The following is an 18,733-nucleotide window of genomic DNA, read 5'->3' as shown; positions in this document are numbered from 1 at the left end:
GAAACAGATTGACAGAGCCAGACGAGTACCCAGAAGTTACCTACTACAGGACAGGCCCAACAAAGATAATAACAGAACGCCACTAGCCATCACCTTCAGCCCCCAACTAAAACCTCTCCAGTGCATCATCAAGGATCTACAACCTATCCTGAAGAACAATTCCTCAATCTCTCAGATCTTGGGAGACAGGCCAGTCCTTGCTTACAGACAGCCCCCCAACCTGAAGCAAATACTTACCAGCAACCAAACAACAAAAACACTAACCCAGGAACCTATCCTTGCAACAAAACCTGTTGCTAACTCTGTCCACTTACCTATTCAAGGGGCACCATTATAGGGCCTAATCACATCAGCCACACTATCAGAGGCTCGTTCACCTGCACATCTACCAATGTGATAGATGCCATCATGTGCCGGCAATGCCCCTCTGACATGTACATTGGCCAAACCGGACAGTCTCTATACAAAAGAATAAATGGACACAAATCAGACGTCAAGAATTATAACATTCAAAAACCAGTCAGAGAACACGTCAGCCTCCCTGGACACTCAATTACAGACCTAAAAGTCGCAATTATTCAACAAAAACAGACTCCAACGAGAAACAGCAGAACTGGAATTAATCTGCAAACTGGACACCATTAAATTAGACTTGAATAAAGCCTGGAAGTGGATGAGTCATTACACTAACTAAAAACTATTTTCCCCATGCTAATTTCCCCCCTACTGTTACTCACACCTTCTTGTCAACTGTTTGAAATGGGCCATCCTGATTATCACTACAAACGTTTTTTTTTTTTTCTCCTGCTAATAGCCCACCTTAATCGATTGGTCTGTTAAGAGTTGGTATAGCAACCCCCATTTTTTCATGGTGGGTGGGTGGGTGTGTGTATGTATGTATGTATATCTTCCTACTGTATTTTCCACTGCATGCATCTGATGAAGTGGGCTTTAGCCCACAAAAGTTATGCTCAAATAAATTTGTTAGTAGTCCTCGTTCTTTCTGCTGATACAGACTAACACGGCTACCACTCTGAAACCACTCACTTCAGTTGCTCTGATCGTTTTCTTTAAAAATTTTGGACTGTGTGTAAGAGCAGCATAAAGTTTAGAAAAACTGATCTGCTGAACAAAAGCATTTAAAATCTCTCTCCTCTCAAGAGTTCCTCACAGAGATTAGTCAACTCTTCCAATGAAGCTTCCCTGAGCTATTGCAAATGTGGCCTTTAATTGTGGATGACACCTATTGCAGCCCTTGGAAGGTAGTGAGCTGTGCCTGAGTTGAATTCATGCTCTTTCGTTTCTCTTTATCACTCTGCTGCTGATTCCCAAGTCTCTATTTGTCTGCTAATGTAAGCCACTTCCTGTGCCATGAGTAGTAACTACTTATCTCAAACCTATAGCAAAAACCAGATAAAAGTGCATTGTGCACCAGCCCCCATTGATCCAGCAGCTGTCTCTATTTCCAGTTGACAATGGAAATTAATCCATTTTTGACAAATAAGCTTTATCTTTTTCAAACTGATGTAATAAAATGATTAAATTGCTGATAATTAAATTAAGCATGAAAAGTTACTTAAGTTTCTGTTAATATTGGTAGGTACACAGGGGTTTTGTACCTATAGAACTGACTCACCTAAATATTTCACTTTAATCATTAATTCAGTTAAGTGGACTTGATTGTTACATAGCGGTTGCTTTTGTAGTTTGCTAGATTGTTGCTTTTGCGGTGATTTTAGCAGCATAGATGATGTAATTTTCATATTTGGCTGTTGCAGACACCAGCTTTAGGCTCAGGAAGGGAATTGGGTATTAGAGATCGCCATGTGATTCATTACATGCTCCCAAGTTAACCCCTTTTATATACAGGGTTAATGATTGGCTTTCTGATCCCACTGTAACATCAACAGTATTTGGAGGATGGGCTATATTAGCTGGCTTGCCTCCTTCCACAGGGAGAGAAAATTTACGTGATGTTGATTGCTACCAGAGAATGAACAGAAAATTGTGGAAATAACTCTTAACACTGTATATAACCAATGAAAATTCAGAATTCCTAGTGATGCTTAATGATTTAACTCTTAAATTTTCTAGGTTTGTTCAAGGTCAATAAACTTAGAACATGCTTCAGAATCTTTGAAAAGAAAAATGGCCGCTTTTCTCAAGTAAGTACCTGACGTGAGACTGCTTGCACTGTGCAATGCATAGATACTATCTTGGTATGTTAATGTTTCATGAACTTGCAGGTAAAAAATTAGGCAAAGAGGGCAACATTTCTCTTTTTGCCCTGTGTCCCATGCTTCCTGGCGAAGGATACTTGGATGTGAGTTCATCTAGAACTCATGGATGAATGTTTTTGAATAAGGCATAGGGGTTGGTCACTTTAGAGAAATGCATGATGCCACCTCCCCTGGGCCTGAGCGTGATGCCATCCACAGCACACCCTTGTTCCATCGCTAGAGTAGGAACTATCTCTTGGATCATTGTGAAAGCGCTCAACTGCTGCCTCACCCCAAGGGTTACATTTTCAAAATCCTGTTTATAATTAATCAGAAATACTCATGCAACACTCCATACATCACAATCAATTCTTACATAAGAACAACCATATTGAGTCAGACCAAAGGTTCATCTAGCCCAGTATATTATTTTCCAACAGTGGCCAATGCCAGATGCTTCAGAGGGAATGAACAGAACAGGTAATCATCAAGTGATTCATCCCGTCACCCATTCCCAGCTTCTGGCAAAGAGGCTAGGGACACAATCCCTGTCCACCCTGGCTAATAGCCATTGATGGACCTATCCTCCATGAATTTATCTAGTTCTTTTTTGAACCCTGTTATAATCTTGGCCTTCACTTAGCTCAGAAAGGAGATTGAACTCTTCGCACACAAATGTGTTACATTTAAATTTTTGTGGAAAAAATAAGCCCCTAGCCAACATAGCTATGACGGCAAAAAAGCACAGTGTAGATGCAGCTACACCAAAATAAGAGTGCTTCTGTCAACATTAGTGGCATTATTAACCTGACAGGAAAAACTCCTTTCATCACATAAGCTGAATCTACATTAAGGGTATGTCTACACGGGGATCAAAGACCTGTGGCATGACCATGGCTGGCCCAGGGTCAGCTGACTCAGACTCACAGGGCTTGGGCTGCAGAGCTAAAAATTGCTGTGTAGACATTCAGGCTCCAGCCCAAGCCCAAACATCTACACAGCAATTTTTCAACTCTGGAGCTCAAGCCCCTTGAGCTAGTGTGTCAGCTGACCCGGGCTGGCCACAGGGTTTTTTTTAATCCCTGTGTAGGCATTCCTTGGGGACGCTACCAGCATAGCTATACTGGGAAAGCATTTGTAATATAGACAAGGCCTTACAAAAAATGCACCTGATTAGGAATTCTGGATTCCATTCCTGGTTCTCCCACAAGAAGGGTGGATTGATTTAAACCAAAGTAATTTAAATCAAAAATTGAAATTATGACTTGAATCACCAAGTAGAAAGCCTCAATTTAAATAACTGATTTGAATCAACTTTTCCAGTAGTACTGCAGTAATCTCCTAAGGAAAGCTGCATTCTCATTGGTTGATATAACCATTAAAACACGTTGATTTAAAACTAAACCGCCTTTACACTGGATTTGGTTTGCTACCTAGGAGGGTACGCTATAACTCTGTACATTTATTGAAGCAAATACGTAGCTTAATATTTTCAGATTATTAATATGAATTATACATATTTACTGTGTAAGAAAATGGTGAATGATGTATTGCTTATTTACTAATTAACTTTTTGCTCATGATTTGTGTCAAGCCACATTAGGATGGTAACTAGAATTTAAGTAAACAGCATATAAAATTTATTTTTATTAAGCAAAACAATCCCGTAATAGAATACATGACCTGCTGTGCCATATTTATATATGGCATATATCGCTCGACCTCCAAAGTTAGGTGTTCAGTTTTTCTTTTTTATAAAAAAGCAGCCTTTAAGTTTTTGATAGAGGCTCTTTAATGAGAACAAAAGAATAAGCATACTGGGTCAGACCAATGGTCCATCTAGCCCAGCATCCTGTCTTCTGACAGTGGCCAATGCCAGATGCTTCAGGGCCAGTGTACAGAATAGGGCAATTTTCAAGTAATCCATAGCCTGTCGTCCAGTCCCATAATCTTGCAGTCAGAGGCTTAGGGGGACATACAACATGGGGTTGCATCCCTAACCATCTTGGCTAATAGCCTTTGATGGACCTATTCTCCATGTCCTCATCTAATTCTTTTTTGAACCCAGTTATACTTTTGGCCTCCACAGGTTGCCTGTGTTGTATGAAGATGTACTTCCTTTTGTTTGTTTTAAACCTACAGCCTATTAGGGGTCACCCAGTGAACTTGTGTCACTGTGCCTCCCAACTGAGAATACCAAATTCAGGACAAGCTGCTAGGGAAAAAGGGCTGACACATCCCAAAACTGGTGGTTATCCTTCATGAGATGTACCAAACCAGCAACAAAAGTAAACTTCTGTCTCACCACACCGGCTAACAAGAAGTCAGAAATTCAGACTCCTTAAGTATTCCATTCCTAGATTCAACACCCAGACACTAAACTTAATGATGAGTGGTTATTTAAAACGAATTTCATCAAACAAAAAGGTTCTTCTGATCCCAAAGGACAAGCCACACACCCAGGTCAATATATAACTCAGATCTTACCCAATAATCACGCTGTTGCCAATCCTTTAGTATCTAATATCTAAATGTTTATTTATAAAAAGAAAGAAAGAAAGGTGAGAGTTAAAATTGGTTAAAGGAATCAAATATATGCAGTAATTGCAAAGTTCTTGGATCAGGCTTGTAGCAGTGATGGAATAAACTGCTGGTTTAAGTCTCTGGTTTCTTCTAAATCATTGGAAGGTCCTCAGTCCCTTGGTTAGAATGCTCCCATTAGTGTAAGTTCATAGTCCAGAGGTTTGAGCAGGAAAGAGGCAAAATGGAGATGTTTTTATAGTTTCTGCTAAGTGAAGGGAAGCCGATTGATCTCACTGTGGAAAATTACAAGTAACAAGATGATATTTGGAGTCACATGGGCAAGTCACTTGTCCATGCATGATTTTGCTTTGTCATAGTGGAGGCCATCACAGGGAAGTCCATTAAGTGTAGATAAGCGTCTCCCATGGTCCATTGTGAGTCGTGTTCCTCGATGAGCCATTTAACTTGAATAGTCCCTTTTAAGATGTGCAGGCTAAATATCTTGTGGGTGTTACCACAGGAGCAAACATTTGAAATATGGGATTTGATTTCCAGTTTTTAAAAGATGCCTTTTTGCCTCTAACTTCCTCATTTATTGTTTTACTGTGTTGTTCAGCCATGGTGGCATTTTTTGTTTTCTCTTACCGTTTTTTGGTGAGGGGAGAGACGGTTGTTTTTGTGTGGAGTGTACATTTAACTTGAGCCTCTGTTACGGTGTTTTTAGAAAGCTTCCATGCCGCTTGCAGGCATTTCACTCTTGTGACTGTTCCTTTTAACTACTCTTTTAACTAGCTTCCTCATTTTTGTGGTGTTCCCCTTTTTGAAGTTAAATGCTATTGTGGTGGGCTTATTTGGTATTCCCCCTCCTGGCTCCCACAAGGATGTTAAATTTAATTACATTATGGTTGCTATGGTGAGCAGTTTAGCTATAGTCACCTCTTGGACCACATCCTATAAGCCACTTAGGACTAAATCAAAAATTGCCTTTCCCCTTGTGGGTTCTAGGACTTGCTGCTCCAAGAAGTAGTCATTAATGGTGTCTAGAAATTCTCTGCATCCTGTGGTGGCAAGTACCCAGTCCATATGGGGATAGTTGAAATGCCCCTATATTTTTTTTTTTTCTATATAGCCCCTGATCTCCCTGAGGATTTCATAATCCTCACCACCATCCTGGGCAGGAGGTCAGTAATATATTCCTACTGCTGTACTCTTATTATTCAAGCATGGAATTTCTATCCATAGAGATTCTGTGTTACCGTTTGGTTCATTCAAGATTTTTACAATATTTGACTGTTTTCTTTCACGTATAGTTCCACTCCCCCACCAGCACAACCCTACTGTCATTCTTATGTATTTTGTACCCTGCTATTATGATGTCCCATTGATTTATCATAATTCCACCAAAAGCATAGTTATTTTTTATTTAGATGTTTTAAGAGATCAATAAGTTTAGGCCTTAGCATATTTTGTATTAAATTCAGATTTCATTTTAAACAAGTTTATTTTTAAAAAAAGAAAAACTTATAATTTAAGTAAGTGAAAACAATCCAGTTATTTTTCTTGTAGTTCATCATGGCCACAAGCTTTGTGACCTTGGACAATCTGTTACTTTGTGTCTCAGTTCCCCATCAGTAAAATACCTTCCTTACAGGACATTGTGGAAATAGGTTTATTAACATTTGTGCTATGGCTGGATATTGCTCTGACCAAAAAAAAGCCTTTAAATAAACAAACGAATCCGTATGCTTTCCACAAAAGGGAATGAATGAAATCTTTTATCTGTAGATGGAAATAATAGCATTATTATTAATCACAGAAAGTTATTTGAAATGTCATATGTAAGCAATAAAAACTTTTATTTTACTTCAAAGTAATCTTCCAGCTAATGACTAACTTTTAACTTACTCAGGAATATGTGTTTGAGTTTGGAAGATCTTCAGCTTGTCTTCATGATTTCCTCTCATGAGCTGTTCATAACCTTGCTGAAAGATGATGAACGGAAGCTGCTTATTGATCAAATGAGGAAAAGATCACCTCGAATCAATCTGTGCACTAAACCTGTGACTTCGTTTTATGATATTCCAGGTCTGTTTCCCAGCAAGTTTTCTAAATGCTTTAAAGTATTTCTTTTTATGGCCAAAGTGATAGTAATATTCTGATGCATGTTTAAAAAGAAAAACTTCAGACGCTTTTATTCCTATCTTTAGTCAATGACTGGGTCTACACTTTCACTGGGATAGCTATGTCTGTTGTTGTTGTTGTTGTTGTTTTTGGTTTTTTTTCACACCCTATTCCTGCAAAAGCCCTACTGTAGATGCAATTGCACCAACAAAGAATTCCTTTTGCCGGTATAGCTTATTTCATTTGGGGAATTGGTATAAGGTATACTGGCAAAAGCACTCTTTTGTCAATATAAGCTACATCTGGGTTAAGAGGGTTTACTGGTATAGCTATACCAGCAAACTCATTCTGGTGCAGACAAAGCCTATGTAATTTAAACTTTTAGATTTTGTTTTAGACCTTCTCACCATCCTTGACTGAAAAACTAAGGTAAATTTTAAATTAGTGCTTGTTTTTACATAATATTTAAGTAACTTTAAAGATGAGTAGCTAGATACTTGGAGAGCTTTCTCTTAATATATCAGTTTAATCTCATTTTTGCCTAATTAAGTCTCAGATTCAAATACAAGATTATTTCAGTTTTTGCAGCATTCTGTTCTATATTTAATTATTGGGTTTGGCCCTCTTAACTACCAAGGGAAGATAAGTCTGTGTCCATGTCTATGCTACAAACTTTGGTCAATGCAAGTTATGTCGGCATAAAGCCACCACAGTTAGTATATCATTTTGTGTAAGTGCTAGTGTTGATGCATAGTGCAGTACACTATGGGTAAGTGTCCCAGTGTGAAACCCACCATCATCCAATGGTGCTATCTTTTGGAAAGTTTTGGCAATGCATATTAGGGCAGAAATGAGTCACACAGGGGTGACTGTGAGCAAGGGATCAAATTCCCAGCATGCAACTCTCTCCATCCCATAATGTCACCTGTATCCCATAACTTTCACATCTTTTTTTTTAAAAATCCCACAAATCCTTACAGGCATCCTCACTGTCTGCCATCTCTGGTAGAAGCATGGAGCCTGCACAGCACTGCTCTGTTGTCCTAAGTGTTGCAAGCACAGGATGCACAATCCTCGGTATTTGCAGAGCTACTGCTGTAGGACATAGTGAGAACAAATGCAAGGCTGTTGGTGACGTTTATAGAGCAGCTCTGGGCTGCTTCTGGGCTTGAGAAGTGAGCATGTCTGGTTGGATCTCATTGTAATGCAGATTTGGGATGACAAGCAGTGGCTGCAGAACTTTCAGGTTTGCAAGGTCACATTTCTGTATCTGTGTGCCAAGCTTACCCCAGCCCTCCAACGCAGGGCCACTAAAATGAGAGGTGCAATGACAGTGGAGAAGTGAGTGGCAATTGCACTTTGGAAACTTCCATTGCTGGATTGCTAGTGGTCAGTGGGAAATCATATGGGAGCTGGGAAATCCTCTGCAGGTGCTATCATCATGCAAGTGTGCAAGGCCATTTAATCGTCTCCTGCTATGCAGAACTGTGACTCTCGGCAACTTGAAGGGCATAGTGGATGGATTTGCAGCAGTAGGGTTTCCAAACTGTATTGGAACAATAGACAATACGCGTATCCCTATTTTGGCACCAGACCACCTTACAGCAGATTAACTCAACAGAAACAGCTATTTTTCTGTGGTTATGCAAGCATTGGTGGATCACTGGGGATGTTTCACCAACACCAGTGTTGGCTGGTCAGGGAAGGTGCATGTCCCTTTTAACTTTAAGAACATAGGAATGTTCAGAAAGTTGAAAGCAAGCACTTTCTTTCCTGACCAGCCATTAAATATCACCAGTGGTAAATGCCAGTAGTGATCCTGGGGAATCCAACCTACCCTTTGCTCCTCTTGCTCATGAAGCCTTATATCAGTCACCTCAGAAGCAGCAAGGAAAGATTCAACTACCAGCCCCGCAGGTGCAGAATAACAGTGGAATGCACTTTTGATAGATTGAACGGATGCTGGCATTGTTTAATCACAAGATGGGATTTTTTTTCAATTCTGATCCAAATGGTTATAGCCGCCTGCTGTGTCCTGTGTAATATTTGTGAAGCAAAAGGGGAGAATTTTCCACTGCGTTGGACAGTGGGGGTGGAGTAGCTGTTTGCTGAGTTTGAGCAGCCAGAGACAAAGGCTATTGGAAGAGTTTATTGCAAAGCTATATGGCTAAGAGAGGCCTTGAAAGAGTACTCTAACAGTGAGCCACAGTAATGCATTATGGTGGACTTTGTTTTACCTGGTCCTGCTATTTTGGTGCCTGTTAGGAGTTGTGTGATGCATGGTGTACATCTGTGAATATAACACTGTCGATGCACTTATTAATTTTGCTGTGCTTATTTTACATTTATGATGATTACACTGTTTGTCATGGACACTGAGTTGTGTCACGCTGTATAGTAACAAGTAGATGCTTTCAGAACTTTTAGGCACTCTGCAGCGTATGTTGTGAACTAATAAATATGAATTATTTTCCAAATCCTAGAGTTTTATTCACTAATAAAACCAGTCCAAGAAGAAATGTGTGCAATTTAAAAGCAAATACATTAAAAACTTAAATTAATGGAACAGAAATTAACAAAGGGAAAGAACACTCATGACTATTTTACCTACACCTCAATCATGGCTTTCACAGGTCATAAGAATGGCCATACTGGGTCAGACCAAAGGTCCATCCAGCCCAGTATTCTGTCTACCGGCAGTGGCCAATGCCAGGTGCCCCAGAGGGAGTGAACCTAACAGATAATGATCAAGTGATCTCTCTCCTGACATTCGTCTCCACCCTCTGACAAACAGAGGCTAGGGACACCATTCCTTACCCATCCTGGCTAATAGCCATTAATGGGCTTAACCTCCATGAATTTATCCCGTTCTCTTTTAAACCCTGTTATAGTCCCAGCCTCCTCAGGCAAGGAGTTCCAAAGGTCAGTGTATGTGAAGTTGTGGTTGTCCTTAATGGTGCTCAGGGTCAAGTGGTAGGGTTAGAGATGTGGCCCCTGATACCATGGTGAAGGGGGGTGTCAGGAGGTACTGTAATGGAGTTCTCCATGCACTGCAAAAAGAGATGAGCCTGTGATGGTTGAACCTGTAGGTCCAGAGATGAGCCCGTGATTGTTGAACCTGTAGGTCCACAAGAGTCTGCAGCGTCTGTTTGCTGTCGGAGAAGCCCTGTTATGTCCTGATGTATCTGACTCTCCTTTTCCTTCTGGGACTCCTGGGCTTGTCTCATGTCTACTCTTTCCTTCTCCAGGCTATCTGCAGTGTTCACCCTCCAGGCCCCTTGCTCACAATCTGATGCAGCACTGGCTTGCAGGATATCATTGAACCTGTCATTCCGAGTACTTTTCTTTCTCAGCCTTATCTCTCTCAAGCATTCTACAGGTGTGGAGTAGGAACCCCTCAAAGCTGCAATAGCAGCAGCTGCAGATAAAACACAGAGGTGCCATTGTCAATATAGTCACAATGAAAAGTGAAAGTGAAAATTGAGCAGTCCCTTCCCTTACTCCCCTGAAGTTTTAAACAAGACATACTTATTGACATTTCTGCTTCCGAGTGCTTCTGTACAGCACCATTCATGGTGAATATGGTCTCCCAGGGGCTGAGGGAATTGCTTCATTGCATGAAACTGAGTATAGGGCAGTTGCACTGCATACTCAGGCCATTTTCCACAGACTGTGGTGATTGTAGCTAATATCTCACTCCTGAGGGTAGCACAGACACAGAAAGCACAGCTTCTGCTGGCACCCCGAAGCTGCCGAGGCCTGTATACTGCTAGCCTGTGTACTACAGTGGTGCCTGCTGAAGTTGTTGCTGACTGACAGAGAGAAGAAATAAGGCTGTCATACCTAGAATCCTTTGGGAGAGGGTTGCAGAGTACCTCCATGAAAGTTTCATTTGAGAACTCTCAGAAGGATTCAAGGAACATCCCTGTGTACATAAACTGCTCCAGATTTCCCCCCCCCCCCTTGCCTAACTCTACAGGGGAATGAAAAGCAAATGACAGCTCTGTCTCTCTGTTGTACTGCTGCCTCTTCTAATATGAGTAAATTAATGAAAAGTCAATAGCTGTATCATGTTAAGTTGGGGCACCATCAGTACATCAGTGTAATGGGAAAAAACAATCACATACTTACCTGGGATTCCTTCCCCTGCATAGGGCTCACCCATGCTTGACTGCCAGGAGTGACTGGACTGTGGTGGAGTCTCAGACAGGTCCAGGCCCCCTATCGCATGTCACCCATCTTTCTCTTCTTTGTCCTCGCTTTGGCACTGTGACAGGTTGACTTATTTATAGACTTTTCAGATTTAGATTTAGATTTTTTTGTAATTTTGACAGAGAGCAGTGTTTGTTTTTTAAGTATTTTTTTTTCAGTTATCTATCTCAATTTTCTGTTGCAGAAAATTGTAGTGGGGGGGCAGACAATATTTAATGACAGTAGACATTGATATTCAGAAAATTAAAGCTTAACCATTAAAATGCAAGTTGTCAACATCACGTCGATATACAAAGTAAATGTACTTAAACAGAGAAATTCTCAAGCAGCATTTTTCTTTGTGTACCTGTACATTTCTATTATCGATATAAATATTTTTGTCAGTTTGTGTATGTGGTGAAATCGATATTTACTAATAAAAATCAAATCCTTCCAAGTTTACCTATATAGCAGAAACTTGCCATGCTGTGGAAGCCTCTCTTGCGTTTCCTCTCTTTTCCCCGCTCCCCCTCATGCATACACAAAAGAGGGGGTGTGGAACTAGAGTTGTAGAGCAGACTGGGAGGTAAGATCTTTGCAATTAATTCTTCAAACCCTTCCACCTACTGCTATGAAAAGGGAGTTGATCCAGTTTTTACACTGGAGTGATTACTTTGTATGGCCACTGCTGGGAAACTGGAGAACTGCCATGGGCGAATTCCTCCAGTGAGGTGGAAGTAGGTTATCTTCTCCCAGATAGCTGCATTATCTAGTTTGGTCCTTGCTTTGTTCTTCCTTGGCTGACCTCGGCTATAAGCCAAGAAAGAGCACAACCCCTTCCAACTGCACATCAGTCTGTAAAGTTAAACTTTTCGGTGTCACTTTTTTATATATGGCAGTCAAGATTCCTGTAGTCACTCTTCTCCTGAAAACAGATTAACAATGCAAATGCCCAATGAAGTACTACACAGTAACTGTGCAGGCAATTTCTTCTCTGACATAAGAACGGCCTTACTGGGTCAGACCAGGGTCCATCTAGCCCAGTATCCTGTCTTCCGATAGGGGCCAATTCCAGGTGCCACAGAGGGAATCAACAGAAAAGGTAAATGATCAAGTGATCCATCCCCTGTCACCCATTCCCAGCTTCTGGCAAACAGGCTACGGACGCCATCAGTATCTGTCCTGGCTAATAGCCATTGATGGACCAATCCTCCATGAACTTATCTAGTTCTTTTTTGAATTCTGTTAGTCTTGACTTTCACAACATCCTCTGGCAAGGAGTTCTACCGGTCAACTGTGTATTGTGTGGAAAAGTACTTCCTTTTGTTTGTTTTAAACTTGCCTAATAATTTCATTTGGTGATCCCTAGTTCTTGTGTTATGAGGAGTAAATAACACTTCCTTATTTACTTTCTCCACACCAGTCATGATTTTATAGACCTCTATTATATCCCCCCTTAGTCGTCTCTTTTCCAAGCTGAAAAGTCCCAGTCTTATTAATCTCTACTCGTATATCAGATGTTCCATACCCCTAATAATTTTTGTTGCCCTTTTCTGAAACTTTTCCAATTCTAATATATTTTTTGAGATGCGCTGACCACATCTCCATGCAGTATTCAAGATGTGAGCGTACCATGGATTTATATAGAGGCAATATGATATTTTCTGGCTTATTATCTATCCCTTTCTTAATGATTCCCAACATTCTGCTCTAGAATTGTTAATTGTAGATTTCAGAGCCCAGGAGGACCACAGGTTTGTGAAAACTGTTTTGAGCTGAATCTGACTTCTGTATATGGAACTTACTTGCTGAACTAGTTCCTTTTTCTGCAGTAGGGGTTACTTTACTTCACAGTTAGTTATTTTTAAAGTGTATGCTTATATTTAAGGCTAAGATTTTTGCCATGGATATTTTTAGTAAAAAGTCAGGGACAGGTCATGGGCTTCCACTTCATCAACCATGACCTGTCCCTGACTTTATTGCTAAAAGTATCCATGACAAAATGGGAAGTCGCTGGACAGTATGGGGCCGGCTGGGAGCTCTGGTGTCCCCCTCTACCTGCAGCTCGGAGCTGCGGGATCCCCTGCCAACTGCAGCGACCGAGAGCTGCAGGGGGCCCAGCCAGTAACGGCGCGGTCCCCTGACGACCGCAGCAGCTGGAGTCTGTGGGCATCCTCCCACCACAGGTACCCCGCAGCTCCTGGCTCCCCTGGGAGGCAGCGAGACAATGCAGCTCCAAGCTGCGTGCTGAAGTCACTGCGGTCTTTGGAAGTTGTGGATTCCGTGACCTCTATGACAAAATCGGAGCCTTACTTATAGTTAGTTCAGTAGACCTGAATTATGTTGCCATTGGTCAGTGTATTTTTGGCTGAGCAAAGCAAGGTCTTGCACTCAACTTGATGGCATTTCTTAGTCACACACTAACTTTTGAATGCTGCATCCAATCAATGCCAAAGTTTTTGGCAATGTTCTGGGCAGCACCTATTAATTTTTTGGAGGGAGTAGGGTGCAAATTAGAAAGCAGAGAAGGGAAAAAGGGTGGACACAGTGCCCTGGCATCCGGTTTTCAGATCCAGCAGTTTCAGCCACCTCTGTAGTTGTCTGTTGATCAAGAACTAGTTGAGGGCATCCATTAACATCTTCCAGCATGACAATACCCATTCTAGGCTCTTCCCATATTTCCAATACCATTTAAAAATGCTGACACATATGATGACTTATCTCTGACAGAAGTCGGGGGGAGGGGTGGGTGGTGGCAGTGGGCTTGGAGGTATGCAGAGAGGCACGAACAGCCCATAGTATGGAGGGAAGGGTGAATGCGAAACAGAGTCCTTGGCATGGGTAGGCTGGGTTGCAGGAAATGCCAGAAATACAGGGAGGTGGAAGGTTGACATTCAGAGAGCTTGTTGGGGGAAATGGAGGAGTGCAAGAAGCTCCTGGTGTGTGCAGTATACTTGGTCTACAAAAGCAACCAAGTGTGTGACCCTCTAGTGTACTGTTTTTTTTAATCTTATTTGTTCACCAATGTACTATGTGTGGGTGTATCTTATAAATAAAAAAAAAAACAAAAAACCTGCAAACCTAGCAATCTTCTCTTCTAGCATCAGCAAGTGTCAATATTGGCCAGCTGGAACATCAGCTTATATTATCAGTGGATCCCTGGAGGATTCGCCAGATTTTAATTGAGTTGCATGGCATGACGTCAGAACGCCAATTCTGGACAATTTCTAGCAAGGTAAAGTATTTCTCATAGAATAGCTGAGTATGTGCAGTAGAAACTCAAAGTTACGAACACCTGAGTTAAGAACTGACCAGTCAACCACACACCTCCGTTTGGGACCGGAAGTATACAATCAAGCAGCAGCAGAGATGGGGGTGGGGAAAGCCAGTACAGTACAGTACTGTTAAACATAAACTACTAAAAAAAAAAAGGGGGGTGGGGGGGGGGGGAACGCAGCATTTTTCTTCTCCATAGTAAAGTTTCAAAGTTTTATAAAGTCAATATTCACAGTTGTAGACTTTTTTGAAAGAAGAAGCAACGTTTGGTCAGAGTTATGAACAACCTCCATTCCTGAGGTGTTTGTAACTCTGAGGTTCTACTGTAGTTGCATACAGTAAACTCCTTTCACTTTGAGAATGTGATGCAGTAATTGGAGAAGAGATTGACTGTCGTGACTCCTGGATTCTGATTTTTTTCTCCTTTTCTGACTTTCTGTGACACCTTAGGTAACTTGCTAACTTCTGTTTCGTTCCCTGTGTGTATAATGGAGATGATGATGATATAGCTAAGAATTTATATATATATATATTTTTTACAGAAAAGTTAGACGTGTAAAGTATTGCACATCTTACTCTGATATGCTTATCGTGTTGCTTCCTTGAGTTAGTTAAAAATTGCTTTTAAATATGAAACTGTCTATAATACAGTCTCTGGTTCTCTTAAGTCTCTATTTTTATTTTAAAATCCATACCTAAAAAAATGCTACCATTCTGCTCTTTTGACTTAAATTACTGTAATTTACTAGTAATTGGCAAAAAAGCTGTCTTCCATTTTAAGTTGAGTAAAGACTTTTTTTTTTTTCTTTTTGACTATTTAAATATTCAGAACATCAACAAAATAGGATACCAAGGGATTTATGTACTTTGTCATGTGGAGCAACTAGTGTGTTTTTATTTGCATATGAACCCTGTGTAAACTTACGTTTGAAGAGTTTTTAACTGTAGTATACACATCCAGTTAATAAGAAATTTAAACTTATATGTTGAAGAGTTAGAAATGACATGTGAGAAACTGCTCTTTTCTTTGAGTGTTTCACAAATTTGGTCACTAATGTTTTTACAGTGGTTTAATAGTTCAAAAAATCTGTTCCCATTCAAATATTTTATATATTTATCTCTTAGTGGGAAGTACCAAATGTTTATGGCAGTGTTATCCTAGGAATTAAAGACAACTTGACTAGAGATTTGGTCTACATCCTGATGGCAAAGGGGTTACACTGCAGTGCAATTAAGGTGAGCAAACTATATATAAATAAAGAGTGCATGGTCTTGATGTTTAATAATACAGATCATTCTCCCATAAAAATATCCTGTTTTTCAATAAGACTTGACTATATAAGACTATACATATATTCTGCCATTTTTTAGTTGCTTATGAAAAAACTGCTGTGCAGTAGGAATAGCCTAGGACATACTGATAAAAGTAGATGTATTCTTGGTGTAATAAGAACATAAACTAAATGGGGTGTATTCTTTTGTAACATACAAGTGAAAGCATAGAGTAGGGTTTGAAGTACAGGACCTGGGAGTCAAGAGATCTAGGTTTATATCATGGCTGTTAAGGTTAAGACCAGCTTTGTGTTTAAAGCTTGACTGTTCTAAGTGCTCTAAAATCCATATGAGTACACAAATTGCCTAAAAATGTGGTGTGTCTCATGGGGGCACTGGCTGTTGTTACTGATCCAAATTTGGGGCCTCTTGACCAAGGAGTTTGTTACCAAGATACAGCCCTTAGGGGAAAAGCAGCTTTTCTTAAAGTTGACACATCTTGGCAATGTTTTTTGCTCACAGATAGAGATTAGAGCAGGACTCAGATCACTGAATGCCCTAGGGTTGCTCCGACGGAGTGCATGTTACATATCAACCCTTCGGGGGAAATCAGATTAAAATGTTTGAAGAAGTTTGCTTCTCCAGTTATGCACGCTGATGTTCACATGCCTAAGGCATTACACTGAGCAAGTGTGCAGAGAGAAGGCTATTTCGAAAACTACTTATACATCATCATGTCTGGGTTGCTCTGAGGGTATGCAACAGTCATCAAGTCTGAGCACCATGCGAGGCTCTGAGTTCAGATCCAAACCAGGGCAGAAATCTGAACTAAAAATAGCACACAGTTACTCCAGTCTGCCTCTGTCAAAGTGGGGGGAGATGTTGTTGTTATTTTGAGGAAATGTAATCTGAGAACAACAGAATATACAGAAGGTGCAGAAACTAGTTTCTTAAACCTACAGAAGCAAACGTGGAGTGGGAGGGTGAGGGTGATTGGAGTGGGAGAGTAGATGGGAATGGGAATTATTTATCTCGGAGGTCTGACCCTTCTCTCTACCCCCTCTTCCCCCCATGTGAGCTGGGACCTGGGGGTCCCTGCCAACATGTGTGCGCCATGATCTGCTATTTCCTGGTTTTCAGAATCTTGAGTTTTTCTAAATTCAGTATTCTGGAAGGACGTAACTATCACTGGGCAACCCTGATTCTTTGTTAATAAAGGTTGGTTGGTTGTTTTTTGCCATTTAATCTATTTACAACTCCTGCAACAAACTTCCTATAGCAGGGTGGGCAAACTACAGCCTGTGGGCTGCGTCCGGCCCCTCAGACCTCTTAATCCAGCCCCTGGGGAGTGGGATCGGCAGCTTGCCCCACTCTGCTCACCTGGCGGGGTCGGTGGCTTGCCCCGCTCCAGTGCTTCAGCCGGGGAGCGGGGTCAGCAGCTTGCTGCACTCTGCCCACCCGGTGCTCCCATGTGTTCAGGTGGGACCTGCATGAGGGCGCACACGTTACTGCGGCTGCACATGCCATCAGCCTGGAACATGCAAGCCCATATGCCTGCTACTTGTTGCCTTAGGGTGATTCTGCTGTTTTAGTAGAGTCAATTTTCCATTGTTGAGGATAAAACAAAGAGTAGTTGGCCAGGGAGTGCCAGCTGCATTATTCACAATAATCAAAGAGGGCGTGGAAAGGGGGTAAGTTTGTTTTAATTATTGTAATACGTTATGATATATTTATAATAGTAAGATTTTGTTTATTTCCACTAAAATGTATCTTTATTAAATAATGTTTATTTGAATATCTCTGAATTGTTAATTTCGTGAGCGTTCATGGCCTGCCATGCAATTGCCCTACCCAGATGTGGCCAAAAAGTTTGCCCACCCCGTCCTACAGTCTGGGCTTGTCACTTAACATCTCTGTGCCTTAGTTCCCCAACAATAAAATGGGCATAATACTGAACTCGCTGAAGTGTTGTGGGGCTAAATTCATTAAGGTGGAGTTTTTGCTTAGGACACGTTAATGATTAACACAGTAATTTATCTAAATTTGGAAAAGACTTCTTGCAACTAGCTAACACTTTTGCTGATTCTTTTGAATGAATATTCAGCATGTGAAACCCTGTTTCTTTGCCTCACAGTTCCTGGTTAATGAACTATAGGATGAAACTATAACCATTTTGTAACTAGAAAACTCTAGAATGTGTCTTGAGTCTTGTGACTTTTCCTTTTATAGTATGTTTTTCTTCTGAACCTTTTTATTTTGCTTGAAGAATTTGGGATTATAGAACCCCTGCGTCTTTCAGGATTTGATAACATTTGCCGTGGTATATTTGGCTCAATCTGAAATTTACTTACTTTTATTCAAAGATTTGGGCTTGATCCTGAAAGGTAGCAAGAACCCACAACTCCCATTACATAAGAGCCAAGACTTGAAGTAATCCAGAATAGGTTAAAACAATGTTCCAACACTTTTCTTCTTATAATTATATAATTATATATACTTATAATTCAACCAAAGTAGTGGTGTCACTTTCACACATGCTGTGCTTTATTACAGGATTTTGTCCATGCAAAGCAGCTTTTTGCTGCTTGCCTGGAGCTTGTGACAGAGTTTTCTCCAAAGCTGCGCCAGGTCATGCTGAATGAGATGCTGCTCTTAGATATTTACACTCACGAAGCAGGAGCAGGGGTTTCTGGAGAACGTCCTCCTTCTGATTTGATCAGCAGAGTCCGAGGATATTTGGAAATGAGGGTACCTGGTAAGAATGTAGCTGACCGATCTCTTAGGAAAGATACAGTAAAATGCAAAGGTGGTAACAGATTTGCAAAAGCGAGAACATTCAGGGTTCTGTGAGCTTCAGTGCTTAGGTTATAACCAGGAACAATAATGAAAAGTAGTAAGGTATTAAATAAATATATTTTTAGTTGTCTTAGTGAGTGTTAGCATCTTGAAGTGAGCTAGCTTTCCATGGACTGCACTTTGCCAATTTCCTTTAAATAGAGCTAGACAAATAACTGGTTTTTGTTCTCTAGCAACTTAGGGGGGAAAAAATTGGTTTGACCCAAACTGAAACATATTTTTTGCGTGCTGTTTGTTTGTAGCCATTTTGGTCCCAGGATATTAGAGACACAAGG

At 40.8% G+C, this 18,733-nt stretch overlaps 1 protein-coding gene across 2 annotated transcripts in view; it reads left to right on the top strand.

Annotated features, from left to right (window-relative positions):
• Positions 1 to 18,733, top strand: part of INTS8 (integrator complex subunit 8) — a 71,725-nt gene that overhangs the window by 28,217 nt on the left and 24,775 nt on the right. For both annotated transcript variants that reach the window (XR_012637988.1, XM_074944083.1), the window contains exons 11-15: positions 2,095 to 2,165; positions 6,652 to 6,827; positions 14,156 to 14,289; positions 15,456 to 15,566; positions 18,156 to 18,357. Coding sequence is in view for 1 of the 2 variants with exons in the window: in XM_074944083.1 (XP_074800184.1) it covers positions 2,095 to 2,165; positions 6,652 to 6,827; positions 14,156 to 14,289; positions 15,456 to 15,566; positions 18,156 to 18,357 (694 nt within the window). In the remaining variant the exon portion in view is untranslated. The remainder of the gene's footprint in view (positions 1 to 2,094; positions 2,166 to 6,651; positions 6,828 to 14,155; positions 14,290 to 15,455; positions 15,567 to 18,155; positions 18,358 to 18,733) is intronic.

This window comes from Natator depressus, chromosome 2, assembly GCF_965152275.1.
Source record: "Natator depressus isolate rNatDep1 chromosome 2, rNatDep2.hap1, whole genome shotgun sequence".
Classification (NCBI taxonomy): Eukaryota; Metazoa; Chordata; order Testudines; family Cheloniidae; genus Natator; species Natator depressus.
Note: the sequence above shows the minus strand (reverse complement) of the source record. Positions and strands in the feature narration are given on the sequence as shown.